Source organism: Pogona vitticeps, chromosome 1 (genome assembly GCF_051106095.1).
Source record: "Pogona vitticeps strain Pit_001003342236 chromosome 1, PviZW2.1, whole genome shotgun sequence".
Lineage (NCBI taxonomy): Eukaryota > Metazoa > Chordata > Lepidosauria > Squamata > Agamidae > Pogona > Pogona vitticeps.
In genome coordinates, this window is record NC_135783.1 from 204,314,597 (window position 1) to 204,342,361 (window position 27,765).

Sequence of the window (27,765 nt, forward strand, 5' to 3'; positions counted from 1 at the left end):
TTTGTCCTGCTTCGTTCTGAACTCCAAGGCCAAACTTCCCTGTTGTTCCTTTTATCTCTTGGCTCCCTACTTTAGCATTCCAGTCCCCTAGAATGAGAAGAACATCTTTCTTTGGTGTCAGTTCTAGAAGATGTTGTAAATCTTCATAGAATTGTTCAATTTCAGTCTCCTCAGCAATGCTGGTTGGTGCATAAACTTGGATTATTGTGATGTTGAATGGTCTGCCTTGGATTCGTATTGACATCATTCTATCATTTTTGAGATTGTATCCCATTACAGCTTTTCCCACTCTTTTGTTGACTATGAGGGCTACTCCATTCCTTCTACGGGATTCTTGTCCACAATAGTAGATATGATAATCATCTGAGCTGAATTCGCCCATTCCTGTCCATTTTAGTTCACTGATGCCCAGGATGTCGATGTTTATTCTTGCCATCTCCTGTTTGACCACCTCCAGCTTCCCAATGTTCATAGATCTTACATTCCAGGTTCCTATGCAGTATTTTTCTTTGCAGCATTGGATTTTCCTTTCACTTCCAGGCACGTCCACAGCTGAGCGTCCTTTCGGCTTTGGCCCAACCACTTCATTAGCTCTGGAGCTACTTGTACTTGTCCTCCGCTCTTCCTCAGTAGCATGTTGGACGCCTTCCGACCTGAGGGGCCCATCTTCCAGCGTCATATCTTTTAGCCTTTTGTTTCTGATCATGGGGCGTTCTTGGCAAAGATACTGGAGTGGCTTGCCATTTCCTACTCCAGGTGGATTGCGTTTAGTCGGAACTCTCCACTATGTCCTGTCCGTCTTGGGTGTCCCTGCACGGCATAGCCCATAGTTTCTCTGAGTTACTCAAGCCCCTTCGCCACGACAAGGCAGCAATCCATGAAGAAGTCAAAAACCCTAACCTGATATTTTTATTTTAAACTTTGAGGTAATACCTTTGGCCCAGGTAGTCCAACGCCCTGAGGGCCTTGTTCTCCAGGAGCCCCTGGAAGACCTGGAGGACCCTAGAATTGCAAAGTACATTGATCAATTGCTAATCACTTTGATATAGCATGCATCCCAGGCTTCTTATTATAGTACAGTACTACTGTATGTTATTCGAAAGATTGTGTTTTGAAAATAATGCCACAAACATCTTGTCGAGACTAAGGTGATGAGAACTAACCTGGATTTGTAATACAGTACTACCCTGGGGTGGGGAAAAATCTGGTGTAAATGTTTTTTTTTTTAAACAACACACATGGAATATTTGAAAAAAAGAAATCTAACTCAGGACTAAGGAAGAGCAGATATTTCAGAGAATTGTGGAGTTACCTTCTATGCACGGGCAGAGTGAGAAAGGGGCAGAATGAAGACATACTGCATATGGCAATTAAGACCTCTTATGAGTGAAGATTTGGGGTAGTGTATCAATAACTCAGATTCAAACGAGGCAGTATGCTTGGCATCTATTCAGTCCTAATCCATAGTTTTTCCTCCCCACCAGAGACCCTTTTACTTTCAAAAATGTGAATTATAGTCATCTAAAAGGGCAGGCGAAAAACAGATGTGAATCCCTCTGTGTGCATACTTACGGTTGGGCCTGGATACCCATCTCCCTTTGGTCCAAATGGTCCAGGTGGTCCCGGATGTCCACGGTCACCCTTTTTTGCAAAAAGAAAACATGCCCATTCCATTTACGATTGCATATGAGAGGTATTTTTTGCCCACTTTGAATGAGTTTCCACTTATTACCTTGGCTCCTGGAATCCCTATTCCCTGTTCTCCGATTGGGCCAGGCGGTCCAGGCAATCCGACATCACCCTTCAGTTTAAAAATACAAGGCAGTTGTGAAACAAGAGCAAATATCGAGGAAGACGAAGCAAAGAGCTAAGTAGGGACGAACAGAGCTGCAACTTTATTAATTTATTACAACAAATGGGTAGCAAGACCTGAAGTCCCTTCAGGAACAGAAGCAGGCAACATATTACAGACAAGGCTGCTCCTCCCTGGCCTGGCACGAGCAAGGTAACTCCGGCTTGTGCGAGGCTGACTACCTCTTGTTTGAGGGAAGCTCTCCAGATTTGCACTCACCTGTAGTTTACCACACTTTAGAGCCTCAAGAGTTGTGCTTCAACTTGACCTCAGATCATAAGGGTGAATGCAGGGAGTTCCCTCTCATCCTATTGTTTATTCTTGAGCAATTGGTATTTGAAAATCAAAAAGTATTTGTTCATTTGTTTCAGTTATTTGCACACCACCTGAATTAGTGCAAAGCCAAAACATGTGTGGGTGCTTTATCACTTTGATTTTGCACTGCTGAAGGGTCTTAATTTTCCTGTGAATTTATCTTCATCTAAGGGTTGTAGCACATGTGCCAAAAATCCTGTGAGTTAGGAATTTCCAGCATCGTGACGTATGACAATCACCGAGACATGTCATGATGGTTAATTTTAATGTGTGGAGGTGGTGGTTTTCAGAGTACACATATGCATAAATTAGACACATGCATGATTTTGCATGATGATCAACTTGAATATTTCCTGCTTTAAAGGAAGAGATTCCATGCATGATTTTTGTCACCTCTGAAGTTTTAATGTATGTATCTCAGATTCGGGATTTTTAAAAATATTACATAATTCTCTAGATGAAGATGTAATTGCAACTGATCGTTAACCTCATCACAACATTAAGTGGCTAATTAGACACATGTGGTGAATACTGTGGAGTAAGAGAAAGACAGCTGTTACCTTTGGTCCCATAATGGCTCGTCCTGGAAGACCGGGCATTCCAAGGCGTCCGGGAGCACCCGGTTCACCCTGTCATAAGAAGCAAAACAGTGGTGGTTTCCTCCAGTAAATATAGCGAAATAAATTAGAAAGGTTCAAAAGGTGAAGCTTTTTCAGAGAGCATCTCTTGCGTTTCCTAAATACAAGAAAAGCTGGGTTTCCTCTGTGGCTAAAATTACATGTAATCAAAGTTTTACTAAGAAAACTCAAATTCTTTAGAAAGAAATGGTGCCCTTTGCAACTGTACACGTTCTGCAAAACTTTGGGCACAGTCAGCACCTCAACCTCCAGCCTGGGAGGGTTGGGTGCAATCCATGACAGCTTGTGCCTCGACAGGAGTGTGCCCGCATCCAAAAATGGGGGGGGGGGGAAGAGACATCCCTTGTGCTGTGTCACAAGCTGCCCACAGTCGTTACTCAAGTCTACACTCAGATCCTGTCATTCATCCTTGAAGCATTACGGTAAATCACATCCCCATTGAATTCAATTGGTTTTAGTGTACTCCTGTGTAGACTAGTTGGATGGAATAAAAACTACAGCTGGGGTGGGGTGGGGACAACACCTAGTGGTCAGAGAATCACATGTACTTGCCCTTGGAAGGCCACACCCACTGTAGGGACCCACCACCCAAAATATATGTAAAAATGTCCTTTTGTTAAAAAAACCCACACCCTTTCACATACTCTACTGATCAGGTTTTTTAAAATAGTTGCAAAAAACCCAAAAACCAAACCCACACTTGTGTGGGGGGGGATGTTGGGAGCCCCTCCACTGAAAAACTGGCAAAAATGCCTCCTATGAGCAAGAAGGGGCACAAGGGGACTTCTTGAGTAACTGTTGGGTTTTTTTGAAAAAAAAAAATTAAAATCCAGGGGTGGGGATTTGGGCTCCTGAGGGCCTTATGCTGCTTACGCCCGTTCTATCTAGGCCATCCAACACACAAGTAGTTTGCTAAGCTAAATAAGTCCAAGTACTTTGCTTAGCTTCTAATATTTTCTTGTAAAGAAGCATCCTGGTGTTTGCAGGGTAAAACAGTGGTGCAAGGGGAACATTTATGTGGATCATTTCCATTTAAAAAAATGTAGCTAATGTTGTATTTATAATTTTTTTCTGTGAGAGATGGCAAGAGAAGCTTGAGCCACCAGGTTCTTGCCGTTTTCACTGGACAATAACAGGAATGCTAACATTGAAAGAAGGGGTAGAAGAGCAGCACTGAGATTGTGAGAAAGAAAACACCACAAACAGCTTTCCTGCATGGCAATGACAGTCGCTGTTACAACCTAAGGTAAAGGAAAAGGTTCCCCTTGACATTTAGTCCAGTCGTGTCCGACTCTAGGGCGTGGTGCTCATCCCCGTTTCCAAGCCACAGAGCCAGCATTTGTCTGAAGACAGTTTCCGTGGTCACATGGCCAGCATGACTAGACACGGGATGCTGTTACCTTCCCACCAAGGTGGTGCCTATTTATCTACTCGCATTTGCATGCTTTCGAACTGCTAGGTTGGCAGGAGCTGGGACAAGCGACAGGAGCTCACTCCGTCACGTGGATTCGATCTTATGACTGCAAGTCTTCTGACCTTGCACCACAGAGGCTTCTGCAGTTTAACCTGCAGTGCCACCACATCCCTAAGAGACAAGCAAACTAGCCACTTACAACCTATGAGGCAAGCAAACCTTAACAGGATAACACAAGGAGTTCCTTTTTTAAAAAGCAATCTTATTTGCTGCAGGCTAACATTCCATACCTTACTATGTAGGTATTTCCCCCCTTCACTCCACATAATTAAAAGGGGAACAAAAGAAGCTCCATAGTCAACGCCAACCAGCTGATGACCATATTGGCTGTGGAGGGTGGAAGTTGTAGTGCACTGGGAGGGCAGCAGCTTGTAGAAGGATCCCCACATCCTTCGACTGAGATCCTTCTCTCCCTTCACTTTTACCCTGGCACTTTCCCTTCATTCCTCATTTGGCACTGCCTGCCACAGTCAAATGCAACACGTTGTCATCCTTTGCCCTTGCCCAACGAATGTCTTAAAAGTAAAGAGCTGGACTGTGGTGTGGGGAGGAGGAAGGTGGCTTCTGATGGCTATCACATTTTTCAGGGCAAGGGAAAAATGTATGACAAACCTCAGGCCTAGCTTGGCCGTACTCAGCCTGCCCGACTGCACCCATTTCTGACACCTGACATTGTAAAAATGAACAATAAAATAACAATACTTTAGCTCCAGCAGGTCCAGGTACTCCAGTTGGTCCCGATAATCCACGTATACCTCTTTGACCTTGGTCACCCTAGGGGTAAAAATGTGGATAAAAAAACCCAGTAAAACTATAGTTGGATGATTTATACAAAATGTATTTTAACTCTGTTGTAGAATTTCTACAAAGACATTGTACCACACAGCAGAAGGAATTCAGACCAGTAAATTTTAGTTTTAACAATTCGGTTGACACGAACTCTGCAGATGGAACTTCTATTTTGGTGATTTTTCTTTTTGGACAACCAGAACACAGGAAACATACTCCTTGCAAGTCAGGCCTACCATAGCTAATCAACTTTCATCTTTTTAAAGGAAAAAAAGCATTATGCACAGGAGGAGACAGACCTCCATTTTGGAAGGCTAAAACAAAAAGTTTCCATTTTAAGGGCTCTCTCTCTTGTCTATAGCAAGTGTCGTTATATCACGACAGGCAAAGGAGAAGTGCTTAGCTAAAGGTGTGGTCACAGTTGAGCCCACGGGCTTACTGGGAAGTACAGGCACAGAAATAGCTGTTTTTGTAAGCTTAGGGAATGACACATAGGTGAAAAACAAGTGATGAATACACTAGTCCAAAGGTGCTGCCTGGAAAATTAATGGTGCTAGGCAGACATGTCTTAAAAACTTACATAAAGCCTATGTAAACTGCTATATTTTGGAAGTGTATGCAAAATGCCTCTATTCCTCTCCCCCGACCATGTGTTCTTGACTCTTTAAACCACAGTTGGAGTAAGGTCTTTCCACGAAATAGTGCTAACGGGGGGCTTCATTCACAACTGTAGATGTGTATCTTTGTGAAACTTATAGCATATGAAGGGAATTGAAGCTGTGAGTAAGTGCCACCAGTTGATTTCCTCTCTCACCTTGGCCCTTGCCTTTCCGTGGCCATTTTATACCTAGCTCAACTTAATACCTGTCTCATAAACCACTTCAGGAAAAAGAGATTGAGGGCTCGGTTACATGGAAAAAAATTGATTTTGAATCAGGTTTAGCATGTTCAAAATCTATGTTAAAATTGTAAGTACACAATGCACAAGAAAGTGTGGGGGTTTTTTTGCCTGAGAAGTATGTTTTTTGGTTAGAGAGGTATTTTAAATCGCTTGTTAAATCAATTTATTTTGAATGATTCTGGCATATGTGAATGTCTGTGTCGGTGTAAATTTTGACTGTATGGTCTGTCAAGTAATGGATGCCAGGACCATGGATTTGGGGCTGCAGGAGAACTTTGCAGTCTGATCTGAAAAGAGAGCCAGCAGAGAAAGAACATTTGGGTGGGCAAAATCACTCCTTCCCTCACAAGTCTAGAAGCTGCTGATCTTGTCAATTTCTCTGGTCGGTTTCTCTTTGCCACAGTTCTAGAAGCCAAGGTAGCTCCTTTGACTTACATACAACAGAATTTAAAAATGGTTTGAAAGTTTTGCCAAGAGGATGCACTTACCAATCTGAAAACCACATGACTGCCACATGATTTTAACCTGACTTCCAAAACCACAACTGATCTCCTGATTCATTTTCATAATGTAACTGCACTGTGAGATAGCAGGTATGGGAATGTTCTTGCCCATGGTATCCCTGTTTGAAATCACACTCCGTTTGAATGACCCCCAGCGACACTTTGCAGATCTTTGGTGAAATCCAGTTTCTAAGATGTGACACAGTAATAGTATATAACAAGTCCCTGTTTTTTTCATAATAATTCCACAGTAAATTAACCAATAAATTCTTGCCTTTTCACCCTGTATTCCAATCCCAGGAGCGCCTTCTGGGCCTCGGAGACCAGGTAACCCGGGTTCACCCTGTAAAGATAGAGTGCTAGTAGAAAGACGTGTACAGAGTTTATGGGAAAGTCTACAAAAAGTGAAGATCACCAAATTGGTTATCTTTTATTAGAAAAAATAGTGTTATTCATCAATATAGATTTGTGTGCACTAAAGTGATTTAGATACAGAATAAAATCTCTCCTTCTAGTCTCCCTGTCCCCCAACCCACTAGATGCCCTTAAGGAAAGTTGGTTCAGCTTCATTTGCACTTTGGAATCATAAAGATGATCTTCCTTGCATGATAGCTGCAAAGATCACAGTAAGATCATGTTTCTGAAGTGGTGCGTAAACAGTCTGACATAGACTTACATCAGCTCTGATATCACGACGACGTGTTGGAATTTATGTAGATGTAAAGATATATGTCATCTCAGAACGGCAGAGCTGGAAGGGGCTCCGATGGATCATGGAGTCCAGCCCTTCTCAAGGCGGCACAGTGGGGGAATCGAATTCCCAACCTCTGGCTCCGCAGCCAGAAACCAAAACTACTGAGCAGTTTTGTTACACATGGATTTGTATCCCCATATCATGGAGACATATGATAAAAAGGGTAAAAGGTGGAAGATTAACCCCCATTTGACTCACCTTCAGCCATTAAACATTATTCAAAACAGAAAGGATCCAGAATGCCTGTTCTGTACAAGGATATTACATTGCTGACTGACTTCATTACTACCAGCCAATATAAGTGTTAAACAATGGACCTTTCTACAGTATATCCCAGCTTTGACCATGTGGGCTTATCACTGCTCTCTTAGTCAACGTGACATATGCCTGATTTTATACGCATATTAGGAGCCCAGCCCCAAACAGCACATGTTAAACATCTCTGACTATGGATGAAACTTGCTCAAATTTACCATTATAGGTAAAAGCAAAATAGAAGTAAAAAGTTAAAAAAAAGAAACAAAAACATGGTGGTACTTTAAAGAACAACTTTTATATTTTTTTAATGTGAGCTTTCATGGACATGTCCATTTCATCAGACATGAGACAAATTTACTAAGTGATCTACTGCCCCCAAAAGTCTCCCAGACGGCACTCTGAAGTCATGCTGCCAATTTAAACAACAGCGATTTAAACAACTCTCTGAGGAAGAGAAACCAACCTTTTGTCCAGGTGCTCCATCTTCTCCTGGAAGGCCAGGTAGGCCTGCTAATCCTGAAGAACCTGGTTCTCCCTAAAGTAAATGAAAAATGCTGACAATGGGAACGTACCTAGGTGTTAGCCATCATCCAGCAAGAGCGATCCGTACATCCCATACTGTAACTTGAAATATCAAGACAGTTCCCAGGGCTGGATTTCTCAGTCTAATACTTGTGGTTGGATTAAACCCAACCCTCAGAAATGTGGCTTCATGAGTTATGAATCGGAACGACCTTTCTTCAACCTAGTGACCTCCAGAGGCTTTAGATTTCAGTGTTCAGTACTGGTGGGAACTGGACTCTGAAGCATCTGGAGAGTAACAAGCAGTGGAAGGCTGCTCTGGACTGCTTAGTGTCTTAAACAGAAATGCATGTATTTGCTGACACCATCCATTGTGCCCCGAAATTATTTATAAAACTACAAAGCTGTTCTGTGGCCGGTGTTTTACAGAATGCCCTTCTGTTTTTATTCCCATCATCTCCTGATATAGATGACACGTTTAAGTATTTCAGCACCCATAAGAGTGTTGGTTATAAAATATGAACTGCTTACAGACATTCCTGACACTGGATAAAGGACCACATTGGTTACACTAGAGAAGAGGGCGCCCTTGTCAGCTCATCTCAAAGGGCTAATAGCAAGTTGGAGTGGGTAGATGAGAATTAATGCACCCATGCTCTCCCTTTTTTTCCCCAAAGGAGAAAAGTGAAGTGGGTGCTTGAATTCCAAGCACTGGAGCTGACTGCACCTTCTGTTGCACAGATGCTCACAACACTAGCTCACAAGAGTGGACAGATAATAGAGTAATAAGATAAAACCACAATGGGTTCCTACAGGTTATTCATGTTTAGTTTAGAAAATAGATAAAATGCGATTTTACACTAGGAAAAATTATAGTCTATTTAATATACAACGTTGGGAATATTTTCTTACTTTGGCACCAGATTCCCCAATACCCCTTTCTCCAGGGGCTCCAGTTTCTCCCGGTAAACCTTGATCACCCTGAAACAGCAAAACAATGAAAAGCATAAGCAGCACAACAACTGTGAATACATCCTTGTGTATTTTTTTAAAAAATACTTTCAACAGGGCTATAACACCACATCAATACATGAAGCCTCAATTTATTTATCATGCATCTAGCAAATGTCAGAAAAATCTAAAATTCTTTACTCAATGGCTGGGTTTGGACATAACAGTAAACTCTAATTTATCATTTATGGCATGACCTTTTGGAGGAAAACATATCACAGAGCAGGTCAAAAGTGATTTAAAGGCTCTTGAAAAGAAACCTCTGTGTATAAGAAAATTTTATCCCTTCGAGGCATCACCAATGCATACTGCTGCATTACATTTTACCATCACCCCCAAACAACCCTATGAGATAGGTTTGGCTGAGAGGTCCTCATTGGCACAAGGATACCAAGTAAACTTTGCGACAAAGCCATAACGTGAAGCTGGGTCTTCCTGTTGCGTATCCAGCACTCTAATCTTTGCATACCATATTGGCTCTCTCAGATCAGTTGCTACTATATAAATGATGTCAAGGCTAAAACAAGTTGGTAGAGAAGCAATTCGATAACTAATGTGCTTAATTTGCATAACTACAATGTCACATGTTATACTAATACAATGGCACTTAATTTGCATAATATGCAGAAACCTGGAGTTGGAAAAACTGGATTATGGCAACTCTGCATTTTCTATGCCCTTGAAATAAAACCAGCACATCTTTTGATGGTTATGATATTAAAATCAAGCAGTCACCGTTCTGTTTCGGTTGCGTTTGCTCACCTTAGGTCCAGGTAACCCCTGTCCAGGTGGTCCTCTTGGCCCTGGGGGTCCTTTGGGGCCTTCTACACCCTAGTAAATATATCAGAATACTAGCCTTGAAGAAAGAATGCCCTCAAAACAATATAAACAATTTTAAACATAAATAAATCTACACTCCTCCAGACTCACCTTCTCTCCTTGAATTCCAACACCAGGTAACCCAAGAGGCCCTGGCAAGCCAGGTGGGCCAATTTCACCCTGATAAAAGAAAACGTGGTTGCTTACCACTATATGCCAATATATGGCATCTCTTACAAACCACTGAATCCTAATTGGGTGCAGTTCAGTACAGCTCCTTTGAAGGAGCTTGTTTGATGTAGCCTCAGGACAGATGAGCTGACAAATGCATTTGATGTCTTCTAAGGATGTATTTCAATGGTAAGCTTTATACATGTTGACTCAGCTGCAATGAACATGTACAGTCCCTCGGTTTCTTCTTCTTTTCTTTCCCAAACTTAACTTTCCCACAGAATCAATCACTTCTTATTTCATCTCACACGTTACCATGTAAAGATGTTAAAAGAGGCTTTGGGATGTTTATTGGACATAAATCTGTCCCCAAACTACAGCATTGTTCTACATCCATTGAAAAAGCAAATTCTTTATTTTGCTTCATTACACCCTTTGGGACCAGTATCAGTCACAGGGCATTCAGGTTTGTCTGGACTTTGAAAGCCCCCCTGGCATATTTACTGCTCACCTTTTCACCCTTGATGCCAATGCCTGGTTGGCCCCGAGGTCCTTTTGGTCCTTCAAAGCCCCGATCTCCCTGCGTGGTAAGCCAAAATTACACGGGAGTTAAGCAAACGCGCTCTGTGCTTTAATCTTGGAGTCTCTTCAGTTCAATCATACTGACAGCTAAAACTTTGCGATAATTCAAAATGCGGCAGATCCAAAAGACAGTAGCTGAAGTGTTTTTCTTCATATCACAGCTTTTCTCTTTCTCCTGGTTACTGTCCAATGTCTTAGTCATCACAAAGAGATGTTAAAAAGATTTTACTATCTCCTGTTTCAGATCTGTTTGGTTCATTCCTAAATTCTCCACATTTTTGAGAAAGTGCAAGCCATGTCTCGTTAAATAGTAAATATAGCCTATCTATTACAAACACACCCAATTATTCACATGTATTGGTGTTGTACTCCTATAATCATATACTTGAAGCAAGCTTTATTGAACTCAGTGAGGCTTATCTCTGAGTACGCACATTTAGGAGTATATATGGGATTATTCCTCTTCATGGATTGCTGCCTTGTCATGGCAAAGGGCCTTGAGTAATCCAGAAAAGCTATGGGTTATCTTGTGCAGGGACACCCAAGATGGACAGGTCATAGTGGAGAGTTCTGACTAAACACGATCCACCTGGAGCAGGAACTGGCAAGCCACCCCAGTATCTTTGTCAAGAAAACTCTATGAACAGAAACAAAAGGCTAAAAGATATGACGCTGGAAGATGAGCCCCTCAGGTCGAAAGGCGTCCAGTATGCTACTGAGGAAGAGCGGAAGACAAGGAAAAGTAGTTCCAGATTTAATGAATTGGTTGGGCCAAAACCGAAAAGACACTCAGCAGCAGATGTGCCTGGAAATGAAATGAAATGAAAGTCCGATGCTGCCAAGAAAAATACTGCATAGGAACCTGGAATGTAAGATCTATGAACCTTGGTAAGCTGGAGGTGGTCAAACAGGAGATGGCAAGAATAAACATTGACATCCTAGGTGTCAGTGAACTAAAATGGGTGGGAATGGGCGAAGTCAATTCAGATGATTAGCATCTCTACTATTGTGGGCAAGAATCCTGTAGAAGAAATGGAGTAGCCATCATAGTCAACAACAGAGTGGGAAAAGCCGTACTGGGATGCAATCTCAAAAATGATAGAATGATTTCAATACGAATCCAAGGCAGAACTTTCAGCATCACAATAATCCAAGTTTATGCACCAACCACCGATGCTGAAGAGGCTGAAATTGACCAACTCTATGAAGACCTACAACACCTTCTAGAACTGACACCAAAGAAAGATGTTCTTGTCATTATAGGGGACTGGAATGCTAAAAGAGGGAGACAAGAGATAAAAGGAACAACAGGTAAGTGTGGCCTTGGAATTCAAAACGAAGCAGGGCAAAAGCTAATAGAATTTTGTCAAGAGAACAAGCTGGTCATCACAAACACTCTTTTCCAACAACTCAAGATGCAACTCTACACATGGACATCACCAGATGGGTAATACACTGTACTGAAATCAGATTGATTATGTTCTCTGCAGCCAAAGATGGAGAAGCTCTATACAGTCAGCAAAAACAAGACCTGGAGCTGACTGCGGCTCTGATCATCAGCTTCTCATAGCAAAATTCAAGGTTAGACTGAAGAGAGTAGGAAAAACCACTGGGCCACTCAGGTATAATCTAAACCAAATCCCTTATGAGTACACAGTGGAAGTAAAGAACAGATTTAAGGAACTAGATTTGGTGGACAGAGTGCCTGAAGAACTTTGGATAGAGGCTCATAACATTGTACAGGAGGCAGCAACAAAAACCATCCCAAAGAAAAGGAAATGCAAGAAAGCAAAGTGGCTGTCCAATGAGGCTTTAGAAATAGCAGAGAGGAGAAGGGAAGCTAAATGCAAGGGAGATAGGGAAAGTTACAGAAAATTGAATGCAGACTTCCAAAGAATAGCAAGGGTTCTACCCCAAGTAGAACACAAAGTCAGTCCTAATCAAAATGAATGACTTATATGCTGGCTGGATAGCTCAGAAGTTTAGGTCTCTGATTGCAGAGCCCAAGGTTGGGAGTTTGATTCCCCCACTGTGCCACCAGGGAGAAGAGCCACCCTTTGTGGCCTTGGGCAAGCTGCACAGTTCCAGGGTTCCCCCAGAAGGAAGGAATGGTAAATCACTTCTATTCTCTACCTTGAAAACTCTGAAAATTGGCTTGACAGCACGTCATCATCATTATCATTATTATTTTATGTTGAAAGTTTATTCAGAGACAGCTCATTGCAGAGGCACAACCAGGCAATAATGGGAAGGTTCATGCTATTGTATATTCCCAAGCATCTAATCCTACAGATTGATAGTGGTACTGCCAGATCTATCATGGCAAATCAGCTTTTGAGATTGGGAGAAGCCTGCTCTTAAGTCGGTGTCCTTATTATAGCAACTGACATGCTTTTATTAACTCCTGCTCTATTGGTTGAGGAATGCTCCTTACTACCTAGTACAAAACTTTTAAATTTCTAAACCTCTATGTACCTCTTTCAAGCTTTCTGTTTTAAATAATGGTTGTTGGCCTCTGATAGATCAGATATTTGATTTCTTTCTTTCTTTCTTTCTTCTTTGGAAGAAATGGAACTATTACACTATCACCTGTGCAGATAAGAAAAAGTACAGAGATATTTGGCAGGATAAAAGTAGAGGGGAAAGTCTACATAAATCTATTAAGCCTCAATTTCTCTTCTATTTTTGGTAAAATCAGGACTGAGTTCTATTAGCACTGCTGTTCTGGCTAAATTCCAGGTTAACTAATTGCATTGTTTCTGCCTGCTTAAATCTCCTTTGTAGTTTTCAGCTTGTTAATGCATCCTTAACTTCACTAAGCTGTTGTGAAGTGCTGTGGCATATTTTCCAGGACAGAACTACACCATGTCTTCCAGGGTACCAGTCTGTACAAACATTTTTCAGTTAGCATTTTATATTTATCTAGAAAACAGACAACAAAATATTATCCTTAACAGTATTACGGAGTAGCTTTCCATGTAGAGGCACAACACTCATGCATGGAGCGATTGCTATAAGCCTTACAGATGTCTGTGACTGTATGTCTCTACCTATGTGTCTTGCACATGTATGCACATTATCAGTCACCACACATGGCCTTCAGATCCCAAAACATTGGCCACCAGGGCCACAAAGCACAATCAAGTTTCCTCCACACTCCAGCCCTTGGTCCCTTCAGAAGCACTGAATCCTCCTTGGAGCATTTTACACCATGCTATTATGGGGAAGAAGCCCTCCAGTCACAGAAGGCTCTTCAGCTGTACAAGAGTTTCTGTGAATACAAGTCAAGCCAAGGAGGCCATTTTCATTGAGTTCCCATTCCCAACACAGATCCCTCCATTCTCAAATCCGCTTCAGAAGACTGGAAGCATGTTTTGAGCATTATGGGAGACAGTGCAAAGGGGCTGAAAGAGAAAACAATTTCCACCCACCAAAGTCCTGGTGGAGTAAAGACCCTCCCACAGCTCTAGGAAGCTGAGGAACACAACAGAACACAACCTGTTTCTTTATGTATTTTGATCATACAGAGTTTGGAATAACAGTGGTATGAATGAAACATTACATTACATTAAAATAAATGATATTAAGAACTATATGGCGTTTATGTACGCACCACGGTCCACATTATACTCAGCTTCCGCAGATGTGTAGTTTTGGACTACAGCTCCCAAAATTCCCCTGCTGCCGGGGGAATTTTTGGGGAGTTGTAATACAAAGTCAATTTGCGCAGCTGTACTTTGTACCTTAGGTCCTGGAAGGCCTTCTCCCGGAGGTCCCCTTTCTCCCTGAATTCCTTGTGGTCCTTGAGGTCCCTGTAAAAAATATTTGATAAAATTTGTAGAAGTCTAAGAAAAGTGTGGGAATCCATAGGAGAGCAATCCAAATGTGATCTTTGTCGGTCTCTGTGGTTTGGGGCCTAGTTCCAACCTGCCCCAAACTGCTACAGTAATTCATGATATATAAAATACCAGACAGGTATGAACTAGAGAAACAACAGGTTATACCAGATTATGCTAGCTGTCTCTCCCCCCTCCCCCCCGGCCCACAGCAGACTAAAATAGCCTTAAAATGTGAGGTTTCAAGATTTGTCCTGTAATAATCCAACAAAGCAGTCAAGCATAAGATTAACTTTAATAATAGATTCTTATGAGGTCACTTACAGGCTGAGAGTTCAGTAAGCCTTAAAATTATCTGCAGAGGACTTTAAAACAGACACAACAAGCCAGTGGTTTGCAACATGGCAGTGGTTCTGTTTTTCTGTGTCTCACATCTCCCCTATCTACCAAAGAATCTTAGTTCAATCACACAAATTCCTAGTTTTGTACACCTACACAACAGTGTGTATGCAAAGCTCACAGTGTAGGGTTTGCAGTTAAGTCTCTAGATCACCTGTCCATGCCACAGTTTTGTCCTACTTTTGTTCCACACAACCCAGGTTTTCCCCACTCACCCACCCCACCCGGTAGATGGGACGGAGTGGTGGAGAATATGGAAGGCAAGGTAATAGATCAACTGATAACCCTGGTCATGACAATATCAGCAGGAGTATCCGCATCATTTGGCAGCAACTTCAGCGGTTGTTAGAAGGAGTACAAAACAGGGTTTGTGAACAAAACAGTACAAAACTAGTGCAATAATAAATAATAGGCTTGGATATGAGATTGGGGTGGGGTGGGGTTTTACGGAACATAGCCCAAACGTTCCATTTCTAAGAACAGCCCCATCTCTTCCCTCATTCTCTGCATCTTTGCCAGGCACCTGAGTGATCTATCAAGGCTTTTGTCTTCACATGGCCACAGGCTTACGAGTGTACCTTTGTTTCTTTCTGATGTATATGTTGTATTTTGGATGAGGAGCCAGTCTGCTCTCTACTCATAATTCTGTGTCTAATTTGCAGTAGATTGGCGGGGATTTCTTAGGCCCAATTGTTCAACAAGAGCAGCAACAAAATATGCCATTCCCCATTATTCCAACCAAATGTGGTTTGGTTTCAGATGTAATTTTTTTTCATGTCATTCCACCACCATTTCCCACTGAATTTTATAGGCGCTTCCTGTTCCACTCATAACTCTCTTTTGATTCTCCACTGCTTCTTCCATATTTTTCCTTATCACAGGAAGTCCTCTGAGAAGGAAAAGATGGGACAGCTGTACAGTAGTTTCTAAATGGTAACAGAAGGAAACGTCTGTCTGGGAACACCCAAAGACCGCTGGCAGCAGGAAGTAATAACTCGGAGCGATTTTTGTGTGAAAGAATGGCAAATGTTGTTTGGTAGCATGCAACACTTGTGAGTCACCTTGCGTCCCCTCATCAACAGAAAGGCAGCCTACAAATATGAGAATTAATTAATTAATTAATTAATCAATCAATCCCTGGGCTCAGACTTCTCCAGTTCGATGTCTTTTGCACTAGGTTTCAGTTCGTGGATCTCAAGGTCCTATGGAAAAAACTAAAGTAGATCCTACTTACTACGCATCAACATGGCTGACTCTGAATTACAGTAAACATCAGAAATTCAGCAAACTGTGACATTTTTTCTAGTGGCCTTTAACCTTTCAGCTTGGCAACAGAAGCTATCCGAAATAACCATTGTATCTCAAGAACTACACATTCCTTTATGTTTATATTTGCTGTAGCAAATTATAAAATGTCCCAGCAAGGTGTTTTTGACTGTAATTTCTGACATATGCTAGAAAATCTCTAAAATTTCCACGCCATTATGGACTGATGTCAGATGAACTCAGAAATACGTTCTTGGTGCTGGTTGTTTGAACCCACATTTTCTACTGACAAAACCAATGCCTCAGAAGGTGAAAAATTAAAATCATGCTCCCGTGCCTTGTAACGTAAAATGTAGAGTTGTGGCCAAAGGCCGATATATTCTGTTCCCACAGGGAGCAAGCAGACAGATGACCCAACGGGAAGGAATCCTGCATACTGGATATGAGCACTTTTATTCATGACTGCCAGCAATTGATAGGAAAAGAACAATCACCTCCAGAACAATGTTGTGAATATGTAAGCACCATTACTCTTAGCCATTGGGCAAATGAAAGGCTTTTTGAACCGGTACGTACTGGTAAACCTGGTTCTCCAATTCCTGGTGGGCCAACAGGGCCCGGTCGCCCTGTGAAACCAACGTCACCCTAGGGAGAAGAAGAAAGGTTTGTTATTGTCTGAGATTGAAAAAAATGCAGACACTTCTTTGATATCATGTTTTTTGGAGCGCTAGAAAGAAGTGAAACAAATCTTTCCCCGGTACTTATGTCTACGGCCTAAATCCAATTGTTATTTCCAAAAAGAATTAGCCCATTGTATCAATGGAACTGAAATATGTTACCAAATCCTGTGGAGTCAATGGCCAAAATCCTGTTGCTTAGTGTAGGAAATTGCACAGAAGGAGGCCTATTGAATCAAAGGGGGTTTGGTGAATCAACTCTTCCATAAGTTCCGCAGATTCAAATGGGCCTCCTCCACTTGAGACTTGTCTCAGTGGAACTTAGTGTAGTAAGTTGCACTAGAGTAGGCCCATTAAGTCAGCAGGGATTTGGTGAGTTATCTCTGCAGGTTCCACTGCTTCAAATGGGACTATGCTAATTGCGGCTTACTACGCTAAGTCACCAAATCCCCCACAGATTCAATGGGCCTACTCTAGTGCAACACACTACACTAAGCAACGGGGTTTCTTCCAGTGGGTCTCCTCTTGTTTGGACCACACTCTCTCTCACCAAAATGCATTATCAATGAATTATCAAGAGTTACAAGCGGCCGTGTTTAAAAAGCTCTGAATTTATTTCAGTTGCATCAAAAGTATGAAAGTGTTTGAACTACATCCAGCAAACCTTTCAGGTATCACAAAGACATCATTTATTCTTGCTGAGCGTTCTATCCAGTCATATATTATGGCAGCAGCTGCTCTTCCGTGTTCTTTAGCACAGCAGGGCATGAGATTGATATTTTTACCTTCGGGCCTGGCAGTCCTACTCCAGTTTCTCCAGTCAACCCAGCAGGGCCCGGGAGGCCTCTTTCACCCTTGAAAAATGCCAAAAGAAAACAACAACTCATATAGTTTTTGACTGGATTTCAAAGAAAGCGGGTTTGTGCTTCTCCCACCTCCCCCCCCCGAACATATTTGTGGTAAAAAAAAAATCATAATGCTTTAATTCATTATAATCCTGTCAGACTGCCTGAGAGTGAAGGGGAAGTGTGAGTTTAACAAGAATGGGCAATGCATGTAAGCAAAGAAAAACAGAGTAAAAAGTTAAATGACAATGGGGATGAATGCATTTTCCCTCTGTGCTTGGGTTTTAAAATGCTCTTGGATTTTCTGCAGCCTGCATTTTTAAGTGCAGTAAACTCATTTTCGTATCTTTAATTAAAACATAGTTTATGTTCTGTGATATACACTGGTTAAAAAATACAAAAAATACCTATGTGTATTAAAATATGAATTGGGTGCCATCAAGTCAATTGATACTTATGGTGACCCTTTCCATATTAGGGTAAACATATACAAAACTAATGCAAATGTCAATTTGAAAAAAAGCCACGGAGCAGAAAGAAGATGGAACAGATTTATGGATGAATGCAGGTGAAATTGCTCTGTTCACACAGTGATTAGCATTTTTTAAAAAAAGGCTCTGCTTGGTGCCTCCAGTATTTTTCCCCCTTAAGCTAATTGCTGCAGGGAAAAGTGATGTAAATAGGTTCACCTGGAGATACTATTCAGGTGGGAGCTCCATCAACTACAAGGCAAAGGAACCCAATTTTTCATCCTAGAATACGAAAAGGAAGAAAAGCTACACCTGTGTGTAAGCCTGGTAGTAGAATATGAGGGTGGTGAAAATGGAGACAGAAGGAGCAAGCCTAGTGTTGTTTCCCTTGTTGTATGAGGTGTCTAATAACATCTGGATGGGGCTTATGATTTTAGCTGGGGATGAATGTATGGAAAATAAAATCAGGGTTTGCATTCAAGACAATCTACCCAGCCATTAGTGCCTAGCGGATTTTGAAATTAATCCCTTGCGTCCATCACTCTTAATCCAACATAATTTGTGAGGCTGAGGTAGACGAAGTGGCCCCGGAAGCCAAAGTTGCTGGTTTAATAGGAAGACTATATTTGATATGGATCTCAGCACAGGCTCCTAAGAAAAACCGTCACAAAAAGTAGAAGAAAGCAACGGTATGAATCTGCTTCATTACTAATCCATGCTCCCATCCCATGCCATTATCAGAAGAAATGGCCTGGAGTAGAATAGTTTTCTTCTGCCTCTGAGAAGAAATTCGAGTGTCATATAAAGTCTCAACAAGATGTTATTTACGAGGCATCTTTTAATGGCTCCCTGAGGCTTCAAGCCACACAAAACTTTTAATGGGATGAAGTGCCTTGAAGGGGATTTTTATGATGTGGAATGTTACGGAGACTCTGCATTGCTTGTTTGATATGGCTTCTCACTGTTAAATAACAACAAAAGAGCCAATTTTTAAAATTACCCCTTTGGTGATTTTGCAACAGTCTTGAACAGTCTGTGTCAGTATCAAGAGGATGGCTAGGATTTGTACTACAGACAATACTTGAACAGTAGCATCGTTATCTCATTATGTTTATTCCACCAGGTCTGAATGCGCTGTACCATATTTACATTTGTTATTGACAAATACAAAATAATAACTGAAAAACAATTAACTAATATAATTTTAAAAATTTTACTCTATCAACATTTTAAAAATCTAACAACACACAGAGACACTATATTGAATAATTTTGATTCTTAGATTAATAACATCTGAATAACTTGGATTCTTAGATGGAAAATATACTTCTTATAGTTGTGAAATACTGCATTGTGCATATGGATAGTAAATGCATAACTTCCTAGTGCCCTTTTCATGGCATACATTTTCTGTCATTTCTCGTTACACTGTCCACTGGCATATAGAAGATTAAACTCAACAATTATCTTCCACTGTTTTGAAGAACATCTGTTGCTTTCGACTACGACCAGGAACCCTTCATTCTGAACACTCTTGGATCAAAAAGTATGAGGGAAAGTAAAGTGTGGGAAAGTTACAAAAGCAGTTGCAGTGCCTCACAACATCTATAAGCAGAATTTATCTTATGACTCCTACCTTTGAACCTTGCACCCCCTCAGGCCCTTGATCTCCAGGCAGACCTTGGGGACCCTGTTAAGATATGAGGATGTAGTAAAAAAATCTTTTTGTGACTTTAAGATGTTTAGATAAAGAAGGATATGACTTATTTCATATAAGGAACACTATATTGGCTGGCTAGGCAATTATGTGATTTGGCTATATAACTACTACTGTGTGGTTACATTCTGAAGGAAGCATCACATTCAATCTAGTTAGTATGAGCTGCTGAAACAATATGTTCTGCTTTTGGCTCAATAAATAATTTGTGTTGCCCCGGGAGTATCTATTATTGAGCTACTGGAATATGCTAGGAAGGTTAGGAAGAAATGTTTTCCATACACGCAAAAATGTACAAACCACCTCTGGTGAAATGCGCATCTCAATGTGTATTTTGCTCCTTGTATCTGGATGGAGACCTTCCACTAGCTTCCTTCGCAAATACTTGGGGCAAAATAAGCTTTTATAGTGCCTCACCGATTGTAGCTCATAATTCTCTCGGCGTGGTCATTACTGATAAATGGTACGGTTTCAGGCAAACTGATGTACAGATAAGGGACAGTTGAGTAAAATCTAAGGGGTGATTTGGCTTGAGAGATAGGGTAAGCAACTGTGATCTGAGGTCAACTCATTTCCACCATCTGTTTGTTACCTGGAGACCTCGGACACCTCTTGGACCACCTGGCCCTTCAGGACCCTGAAAGACAAGAGTGGAAATAATACTGTACTTGAATGCCTGTACAGTACAAAAACAGAGCCAATCTAAGTCCATTCCCAGCCAGAAGATAACTGGAAAACGTTTGATAAAGGAAGAGCAACTGGGATTAGGAAAGCTCGTGTCAAATCAGATCTTTTAAAAGGGCTATTCCAGCCTCTCCCAGTAAGGCTCTTATTCCTAATTTTGTTTACAGAACAATCCCCAGGGGTGCAACAGTCCCAAGGCTACTTGCATGGTTAAAATATATGGATTTTGTTTAGCTCGGGCTGATGACATTATCCACCAACCTACTTAGGCTTCCTTGTTCCCTCTGAACCCAGTTGCAGTTTACACAACAGATGCATTGGGAGCGTGGATTCTTCCAGTCCCAATCTATTGCTCTGAGCAACCTTGTTGTAATGAATCCTATTCTAGTAGGTGGCTTGATCCCGAATAGATAGTTAAGTCCTGTTAGGGCATTTTGGTATGTTCTCCATTGTCTAGATCAGAGCTCCCCAACCTTTTCCAAACTGTGGACCGGTTAGGGGGACATGGGGCGTGTGCAGGTGAGTGGGGCAATCGTGCGTGCATACGTCGGTGGGCTGGGCACCTGCACGTACATGCGCAGGTGGGCGGAGCACCCATGATTGCGTGCATGGGTGTGGCACCCATGTGCAGGTGGATGAACACCCATGCGTGTGGGGAGGCGTGTGTGTGTGTGTGTGTGTGTGTGTGCGCGTGCGTGCATGGAGGGGGCATGCGGGGGTGGGAGATCTGTCTCTGTGGCCCGGTCCTGCCAAGGCCATGGCCCAGTACTGGGCTGTGGACCAGGGGTTGGGGACCCCAGGTCTAGATCAGGGGACTCCAAACTACAGCCTGTGGGCCACATCCCTTCACCCTGTGTGCAGGAGTGAGGGTGGGTGCATGGTGTGTGCGTGTGGAGGGCAGGTGCAGGGGTGTGTGTGTGTGTGTGCATGCATGCAGTAGTGTGTACACACGTTCCTGTTCCTTCGGCCCTCAAAAATGTTGAAAATATTTGTCCTAGCCTTCACAGTCAAAAGTCTGGAGATCCCTGGTCTAGATGGAGGAGTTGATCCAACATCATCTTTGTGTGTATGTTTGTGTGTGTGTGTGTGTGTGTGTGAGAGAGAGAGAGAGAGAGCGAGCGCTTCCAGGTTTCTTTGTTCCTCCGGTGACTTTGCTTATTTTGTTCTGGAGCAATATATATGATCTCTCTCTCTCTCTCTCTCTCTCTCTCTCACACACACACACACACACACACACACACACACTGCCCTGTAGGTTCTATAACTGCCACCTGGGAAATAGCAAATTTTTATGAGAGCAACTGAAAGTCAGAAACCAAGATATTTTGCTTAGATGTTTCTGGTTTTTTTTGTTACTCTTGTAAGTGTATAAATATTTCAGCAATTAATTGCATCCCTCAAACAGACCCAAAAAAACTTGAGTGAGGTGCTGTTTAGTTCTCATTATCTGAATGTGTCTCTCTGTGTGTATCCAGCAGTGGAACAGATTTCTAGGCATTTTTTTTGCCAAGGATTTTGAGCAGAAGTAGCTTTTAAAGTCATGGCTAAAAGCATTGCAATTTGGACCCATAATACTTTTCTCCCCTGCCATCATTCACAACCAACTAGAAGTGTGCAGGTTTTGTTTTTAGACTGCAATCCTCAGAATTCCCCAGATAACTGTGATATGTTTTTTCTGCAGTAAACAAACAAACAAAAAAATCATCCTGCTGACCTCTAGAACCAACGGGGCCAGAATTTTGCCCTGGCTGGATGAGCCCTAAGTTTCACAAAGAACCTGTGACTGATGGAGATGAAAGTTGGTGGAATGGGTTTGTTGATATGGATCTACACGGCTGTTTAAAACAGTGTGGTGGGGGGCTTTTCTTAGGTGCATGGCTATTGAAACTGCCCTGAAGAATGCCACTCCTAAAATTTATTATAACACCCCTGATAATCACCAGTTTTTCAAATTCAAAGAGAGCTCTGCCTCTCTGCTGAGTGCTCTATACCTGTCTTTCATTGGTTAGTGGTAGGTGTTCGCTGCTGTTGATCTGTTTGGTTGGTTGCTAGTATTATACCCAGTAACAAAAGCAACATACATAATTTTATAATTTCCAGCAATTGTAAGTAAAGAGATGTTTTTTATTCTTTTTCCTACAGATGTCTCAGGGTGAGACATTGAGCTTTTAAGTGCCAATTAATGAGAAAGGGGTGGAGTCTGGGAAACTTGTAAGTATTCTCCTCTGTGGTTCTCTGAATTTTTCCAGAAATTCTAAACTCTGTAACAAAATATAGTTACTTACTCTGTCACCTTTTATTCCTGGTGTTCCACATTCACCTCTTTCACCCTTAGATTTAAAAGAAGTGGAAAAAATCACTAACATTGCTGTTGTATTTTTAAATGTCTACCTGTTAAAATACCAGCACAGTTCCTCCTACTTTTTTTTGCCTCCCCACCCATTCACACATTGTGCTGCTGAGATGGATTTCAGGTGCTGAATATTTGCACCAGGAATCTGTTGGAATTGCAAAGCATAATGCAGCAATCACATAATTAGATCCTGACAGTTGTCTGTCATGCATTTGGACACTGCCAGGTTGGTGTGTCTGGCGTGTGACGCATAATCAGAAAAATAAAATTCAAGTTAAAAATTTAATTGAAAAAGCTCACATGATTGCCCCCTAGTCATGGTGCAATATAATGTTGGTCTTTGTTCTTATACTCAGTAAATCAGTATGGCTCTATTGATAACTGATAGTTGTTCGAAGATTGTAAGATATCCATACCTTTTCTCCTTTGTATCCAGATTTTCCCTTATGAAGAAAAGCAGAAGTAAAATAGCTTATTGACTAACAATCATAGAAATCATAGAAAAGTGAAATTGGGAGGGGCTTACAAGGCCATCAAGTCCAACCCCCCCTGCTCAACGCAGGTATACAATCAAAGCATATCTGCCAGGTGATTACGTATCTAAGTTTTTCTTGAATGCCTCCAGTGATGGAGCACTCACCGACTCCCGAGGAAACTGGTTCCATTGTCATACTGCTCTAACAGTTAGGAAGAAATCTGAACTCAAAGAAAGATACATTGCAATGGGTGAGGAAGGAGCAAAGTCCCTTGTACCAGCATAAAGTATGAAGCATGTATACACCCCATAGTGCTTAAAGCACTCTTTGGGCAGTTTACAATTTAATTATGCAGACTATATAGTCCCCACTCTGTCATGACATGGGTACTCAGTTTACTGACCTCAGAAGTCTGGAAGGCTTCGTCAACCTTGACCTGGCTACCTGAGCCGGTCGGGATTGAACTCAGGTTGTGAGCAGAGTCTTCACAGCAGTACTGCAGTTTAACCATTGCATTAACTGGCCTTGTGCCCACACAAACCACTTAGGCCAGCTGATCTCAGATGTGCTGGCACAACTGCTGAGATCAGCCAGCAGAAGTGCCAGACAAAAGAGTGGAGAAGGGCTGGAACGGGGAGGAAACGATGTACTCCAGATCCAAACCCCTCTCAGATCAGATTCCCAGACACTAAGCTGGCACAGAGTTTGGGGCCAGGGTCAGGGCAGCCCTAAGGAATTTCCCAGCATTCCTACACTGGGAGAGGTTTGGATTCAACACAGCCTCAGCTGTCATGGTTCTCAGAGAGCTCTCGGCCATTTTAGCTAGCTGAGTTTGAGAAACTTAGGGCACTAAGATTTGTTTGTTAGTAGGATACATTTAATCTATCCATTCTGACACGACACAAATGCAGTGTTCCCTTGCTTGGTTCTATCAGAACCACCTGTGTTGCATTTCACAAGCAGAAATCCACTGACGTGGTAAAAAAAAACAGCCACGGATTGCTATTTCTGTTTCTCTAGCACCAAACCATGAATATTTACCTCATAGGTTCCAAAGATTTGTCGTTTTCCTGCTTCCAAACTTTAATTTGTGCACCAAATAAACTCTTGAACAACACTGGGCACGACATGGGACAGAGGGAGCACCATTTTAATTTCTGCTTCAAGTAAAACACTGTTTTAGGCTAGCACTGATCAGGTTACTGGCTGGAATCATTCATGTCAACATTGAATTTGTTTTCCATGGCGTATTCCTGTCCCTTCTTGGAGACTGGGAAGAACCTTATGAAGCCAGGAAGCTTATATGGTTTTAAAGTATGGCCATGACAGCTTCCTGCCTGAGTGACTGTCGCAGGCATGATTTGGAACCACATACGTGAACTGATTTAAATGTCCATATTAAGCAGAGGAAAACTTTGATTTTTTTAATGGGATCTAAAACTGTCTCTCCTGAACTGCAAGTGTGGGAAATGGCACAAACTATGTTGATCATGTGATGTGTTCATGTTTTTACAGAACTTAGATGTTTTCTTCAAAGCCCATGAATTTATAATAGAAAACAGCCTGTATTACCTCTACGCCATCTCTCCCTGGAATTCCATTAAGGCCAGGCTCCCCCTAGAAGTAACAGGGTGCTTTGTTATTTTTATTTTACAATACAATGCTGAAATAGATTAAGATCAATGAAAACGTCACCCATCATTTCCTTTATGTTCAAAATGAACTCCGTACTGTTAAAGATAAAAAGGCAGGATAGATCGATATTCCAGTCCAATCCAGTTCTCTCTTCAAATGAAAATATAATTCACACTCAGAATCTTGTAGGACAGTTTTGATTCAGGATATCTATACATTTTGATAAAACATTCTATTTCAAGAAGTTCCCTTTTAAAGGACTATTTTAACTAATGGGACCTCTAGTTGTATTTCGTCAAGTGACATGTTACCTTCACTCCCTTTGGTCCAGGACTTCCATCATCACCTGGGCGACCTTTTTTACCCTGACAGAAGAGAAAACAAAAGAGGGGAGTTAGTAGGACACTTTATGTTCCAACTTCTTTGGCTAATTACATACTTCTAATGGCTTTATGTCTCTGTTTTTAAGAAAACCATTAAATGAACTGAAGGAAAGTGACCCAACACTAAGCATTTTAGAATTTATTCAACATACAAGTCTTAAATCAGGTCCTCAGTTAAAGTATGTTGTGCAAATATAACCCTCATTCATCAGGAAGGGCACGTTTTGTGCCTAAAGTCATCATTTGTTGCAGATGTCATATCACACTAGACTTTACAAGGTAGATGGCTTAGGCCACTGGCATTTACAGGGCTGTAAACTGTGTTCCTAAGCTTCAGCCCCTTGCATTTTACAGCTTTGTTTTACACAGCTGGGACCAAAAGTTGCCCTAACAAAGCAGTTGTATTTTGCCATAGGGGTCCGTTGTCTCAGACAATACAACGTATTGAGACAAAAAGAGAAAGTCCCCTACCAACTCTGGCCCCATTTGAGGGGAGGGGGACAATGGAATTCTTGGTGGTTCCAGAAAATGAGAGATGTGTAGAATAAAACCTAAGTGGAAACCAATTGCTAATCCTCAGTACATGGGGATATTCATGAGGTCAGAAAATTTCCCAGAATTCACTGAAAGCAATTTTGTCCATTTGGTTTTTTTTTCAATGCTGGTGCATAAAAAAATTCAGCAGAATGGCCATGCACCTTAAACACTGGGGATGCCTTCCTAAAAGCATTCAAATAACTTGTTTCATATGGTTGTTGTGGGTTTTTCGGGCTCTTGTTTCATACACGCTTATTTTGAAAAACATGATTTTAGCATGGCTATATATTCTGAAATAAAATTTTAAAAAAAATCAGAAGAGGCTTATTTGACTATTTTGAGATATTTGCCCAAATCATCCTGAGGTTTCACACCGGCGTAATGCAATTCGTGTAAATCACGACGGTGAAATCACGACACAGGTCAAGAAGTTAGTCATGCTGAGTTGTGTGACATGGTGCACAAAGATAAACGCCCATGCCAACTCCTTAGCTTACAGGATGTTGCCACTGTGATTCACACCAGCTATGTTACACTGACAGGCATAGCTGTTTAGAATTCACTCGTGCTTGTTCCCATGTTAGTGGTATGGGTAGTGCATCTTTCATGATCTGAAAGGCACAGGGCTAAATCCAGTTGTTAGTTCCACCTACTGTAACTCTACCAAATAAACTTGATTAGTTCAACCAGCACTTATGTAAGTCTCATTGATCTAACAGGCCTACTCTAGTTGGATTTCGTCCATGGTGCTTTGTTTTCAATAATTATTTCTCATGTTCTTTGTTGCTACAGTAAGTAGGAATGGCAAAGATGGCTCAGTCTTGTGTATATAGATTCCAACTGAATTCTCTGGGAGTGGCAGTGTTATATCACATTTTGCCTCCTGGCTTGCGTGTATGGACTATAAAAATATATGCCAAGGCTCATAGGCACACAGCAGTTTGCAAAGAGGTGTCTCTTTGTGCCGTCAGGAACCCTGACAAATTGTCCTCAATGCCTGCCTGCCTCTTTCAGTGGAAGACGTAGCCATATTTGTGCCAGATTTCCTTTCAGAAAATGCAAGTTATTCATTAGTAAAATTGACCCAATATGATATCCTAGTTCACAAGGAAAACTAAACATGAGATGAAAGTATGTAATTGAAAGAGAATGGCTACTTACAGCAGGGCCGGGAAGACCCCTTTCTCCCTTTACACAGTTACATATAGGAGGCTGAGGACACTGAACAAAAAAACACCACAGACATTAGTTAGGACCTTAATCTAGAGAGAAAGGTTTACTTCTTTATTATTTGCTGATTATATGCTAAAAGGAGGAAAGGTGTGATATTCCAAAAGTATTTTATGTATTCCCGTGTGAAAAGAAAACTTTATTTTGTATTCAGCGCCTCTTGGGTTGAATTTAATGTTCTGTGCTTTCAAACGAAGGAGTCAAAATCTATATTTTTGCTTCCAATTGTTGAAGCCTCTTGTTCAAATTTCAGCTTTCTACCTGATGTAAAAATGTCATGTTTCCTCCCTCTTTCCAAATAAGGCATTTGCAAATGCCAAGACTTCAGTCTTTGTTTTAAGCAATCCAAAGTGTCTCGTAGGAATGATATTTGTGCCAGATTTCAAATGTTTATGTGGTGTAGCACAGCTCTAATAACTGTGATAAGGTTGTATTGAGATGCAATTTCCAAAGCTCTGCCGCTTCAGGCTAACTGGGGACTTTTCTTGGCGATGTCATGGAAGGATCCTTTGCTCCAGAGCCTCTTGTGACAGATTGCATGAAGGAGCAGAACACTAAATCTGGACCACTGGAAGAAAGGGTGGCAAAACAACCTCTTCCTCAAAAGATGGGAAGCCTAGTTCCCAGGCTGGAGGACAAGGCAAAGCTACCATCCGGCCTCACAGAGT

General features: G+C 41.6%; 1 protein-coding gene across 1 annotated transcript in view; it reads right to left on the bottom strand.

The window, feature by feature from the left end:
* The window catches only part of LOC110076902 (uncharacterized), a 65,804-nt gene that overhangs the window by 25,772 nt on the left and 12,267 nt on the right, over window positions 1-27,765 (bottom strand). The window contains exons 7-27 of the mRNA XM_072981698.2: window positions 27,029-27,088; window positions 25,259-25,312; window positions 24,885-24,929; window positions 23,253-23,279; window positions 22,769-22,813; window positions 20,392-20,436; window positions 19,719-19,772; window positions 17,553-17,621; window positions 16,667-16,735; window positions 14,333-14,401; window positions 10,519-10,587; window positions 9,948-10,016; window positions 9,780-9,848; window positions 8,919-8,987; window positions 7,948-8,019; window positions 6,747-6,815; window positions 4,982-5,053; window positions 2,728-2,796; window positions 1,733-1,801; window positions 1,573-1,641; window positions 934-1,002 (exon numbers count right to left, since the gene is read on the bottom strand). Of these exons, the coding sequence (XP_072837799.2) occupies window positions 934-1,002; window positions 1,573-1,641; window positions 1,733-1,801; window positions 2,728-2,796; window positions 4,982-5,053; window positions 6,747-6,815; window positions 7,948-8,019; window positions 8,919-8,987; window positions 9,780-9,848; window positions 9,948-10,016; window positions 10,519-10,587; window positions 14,333-14,401; window positions 16,667-16,735; window positions 17,553-17,621; window positions 19,719-19,772; window positions 20,392-20,436; window positions 22,769-22,813; window positions 23,253-23,279; window positions 24,885-24,929; window positions 25,259-25,312; window positions 27,029-27,088 (1,302 nt within the window). The remainder of the gene's footprint in view (window positions 1-933; window positions 1,003-1,572; window positions 1,642-1,732; window positions 1,802-2,727; window positions 2,797-4,981; window positions 5,054-6,746; window positions 6,816-7,947; window positions 8,020-8,918; window positions 8,988-9,779; window positions 9,849-9,947; window positions 10,017-10,518; window positions 10,588-14,332; window positions 14,402-16,666; window positions 16,736-17,552; window positions 17,622-19,718; window positions 19,773-20,391; window positions 20,437-22,768; window positions 22,814-23,252; window positions 23,280-24,884; window positions 24,930-25,258; window positions 25,313-27,028; window positions 27,089-27,765) is intronic.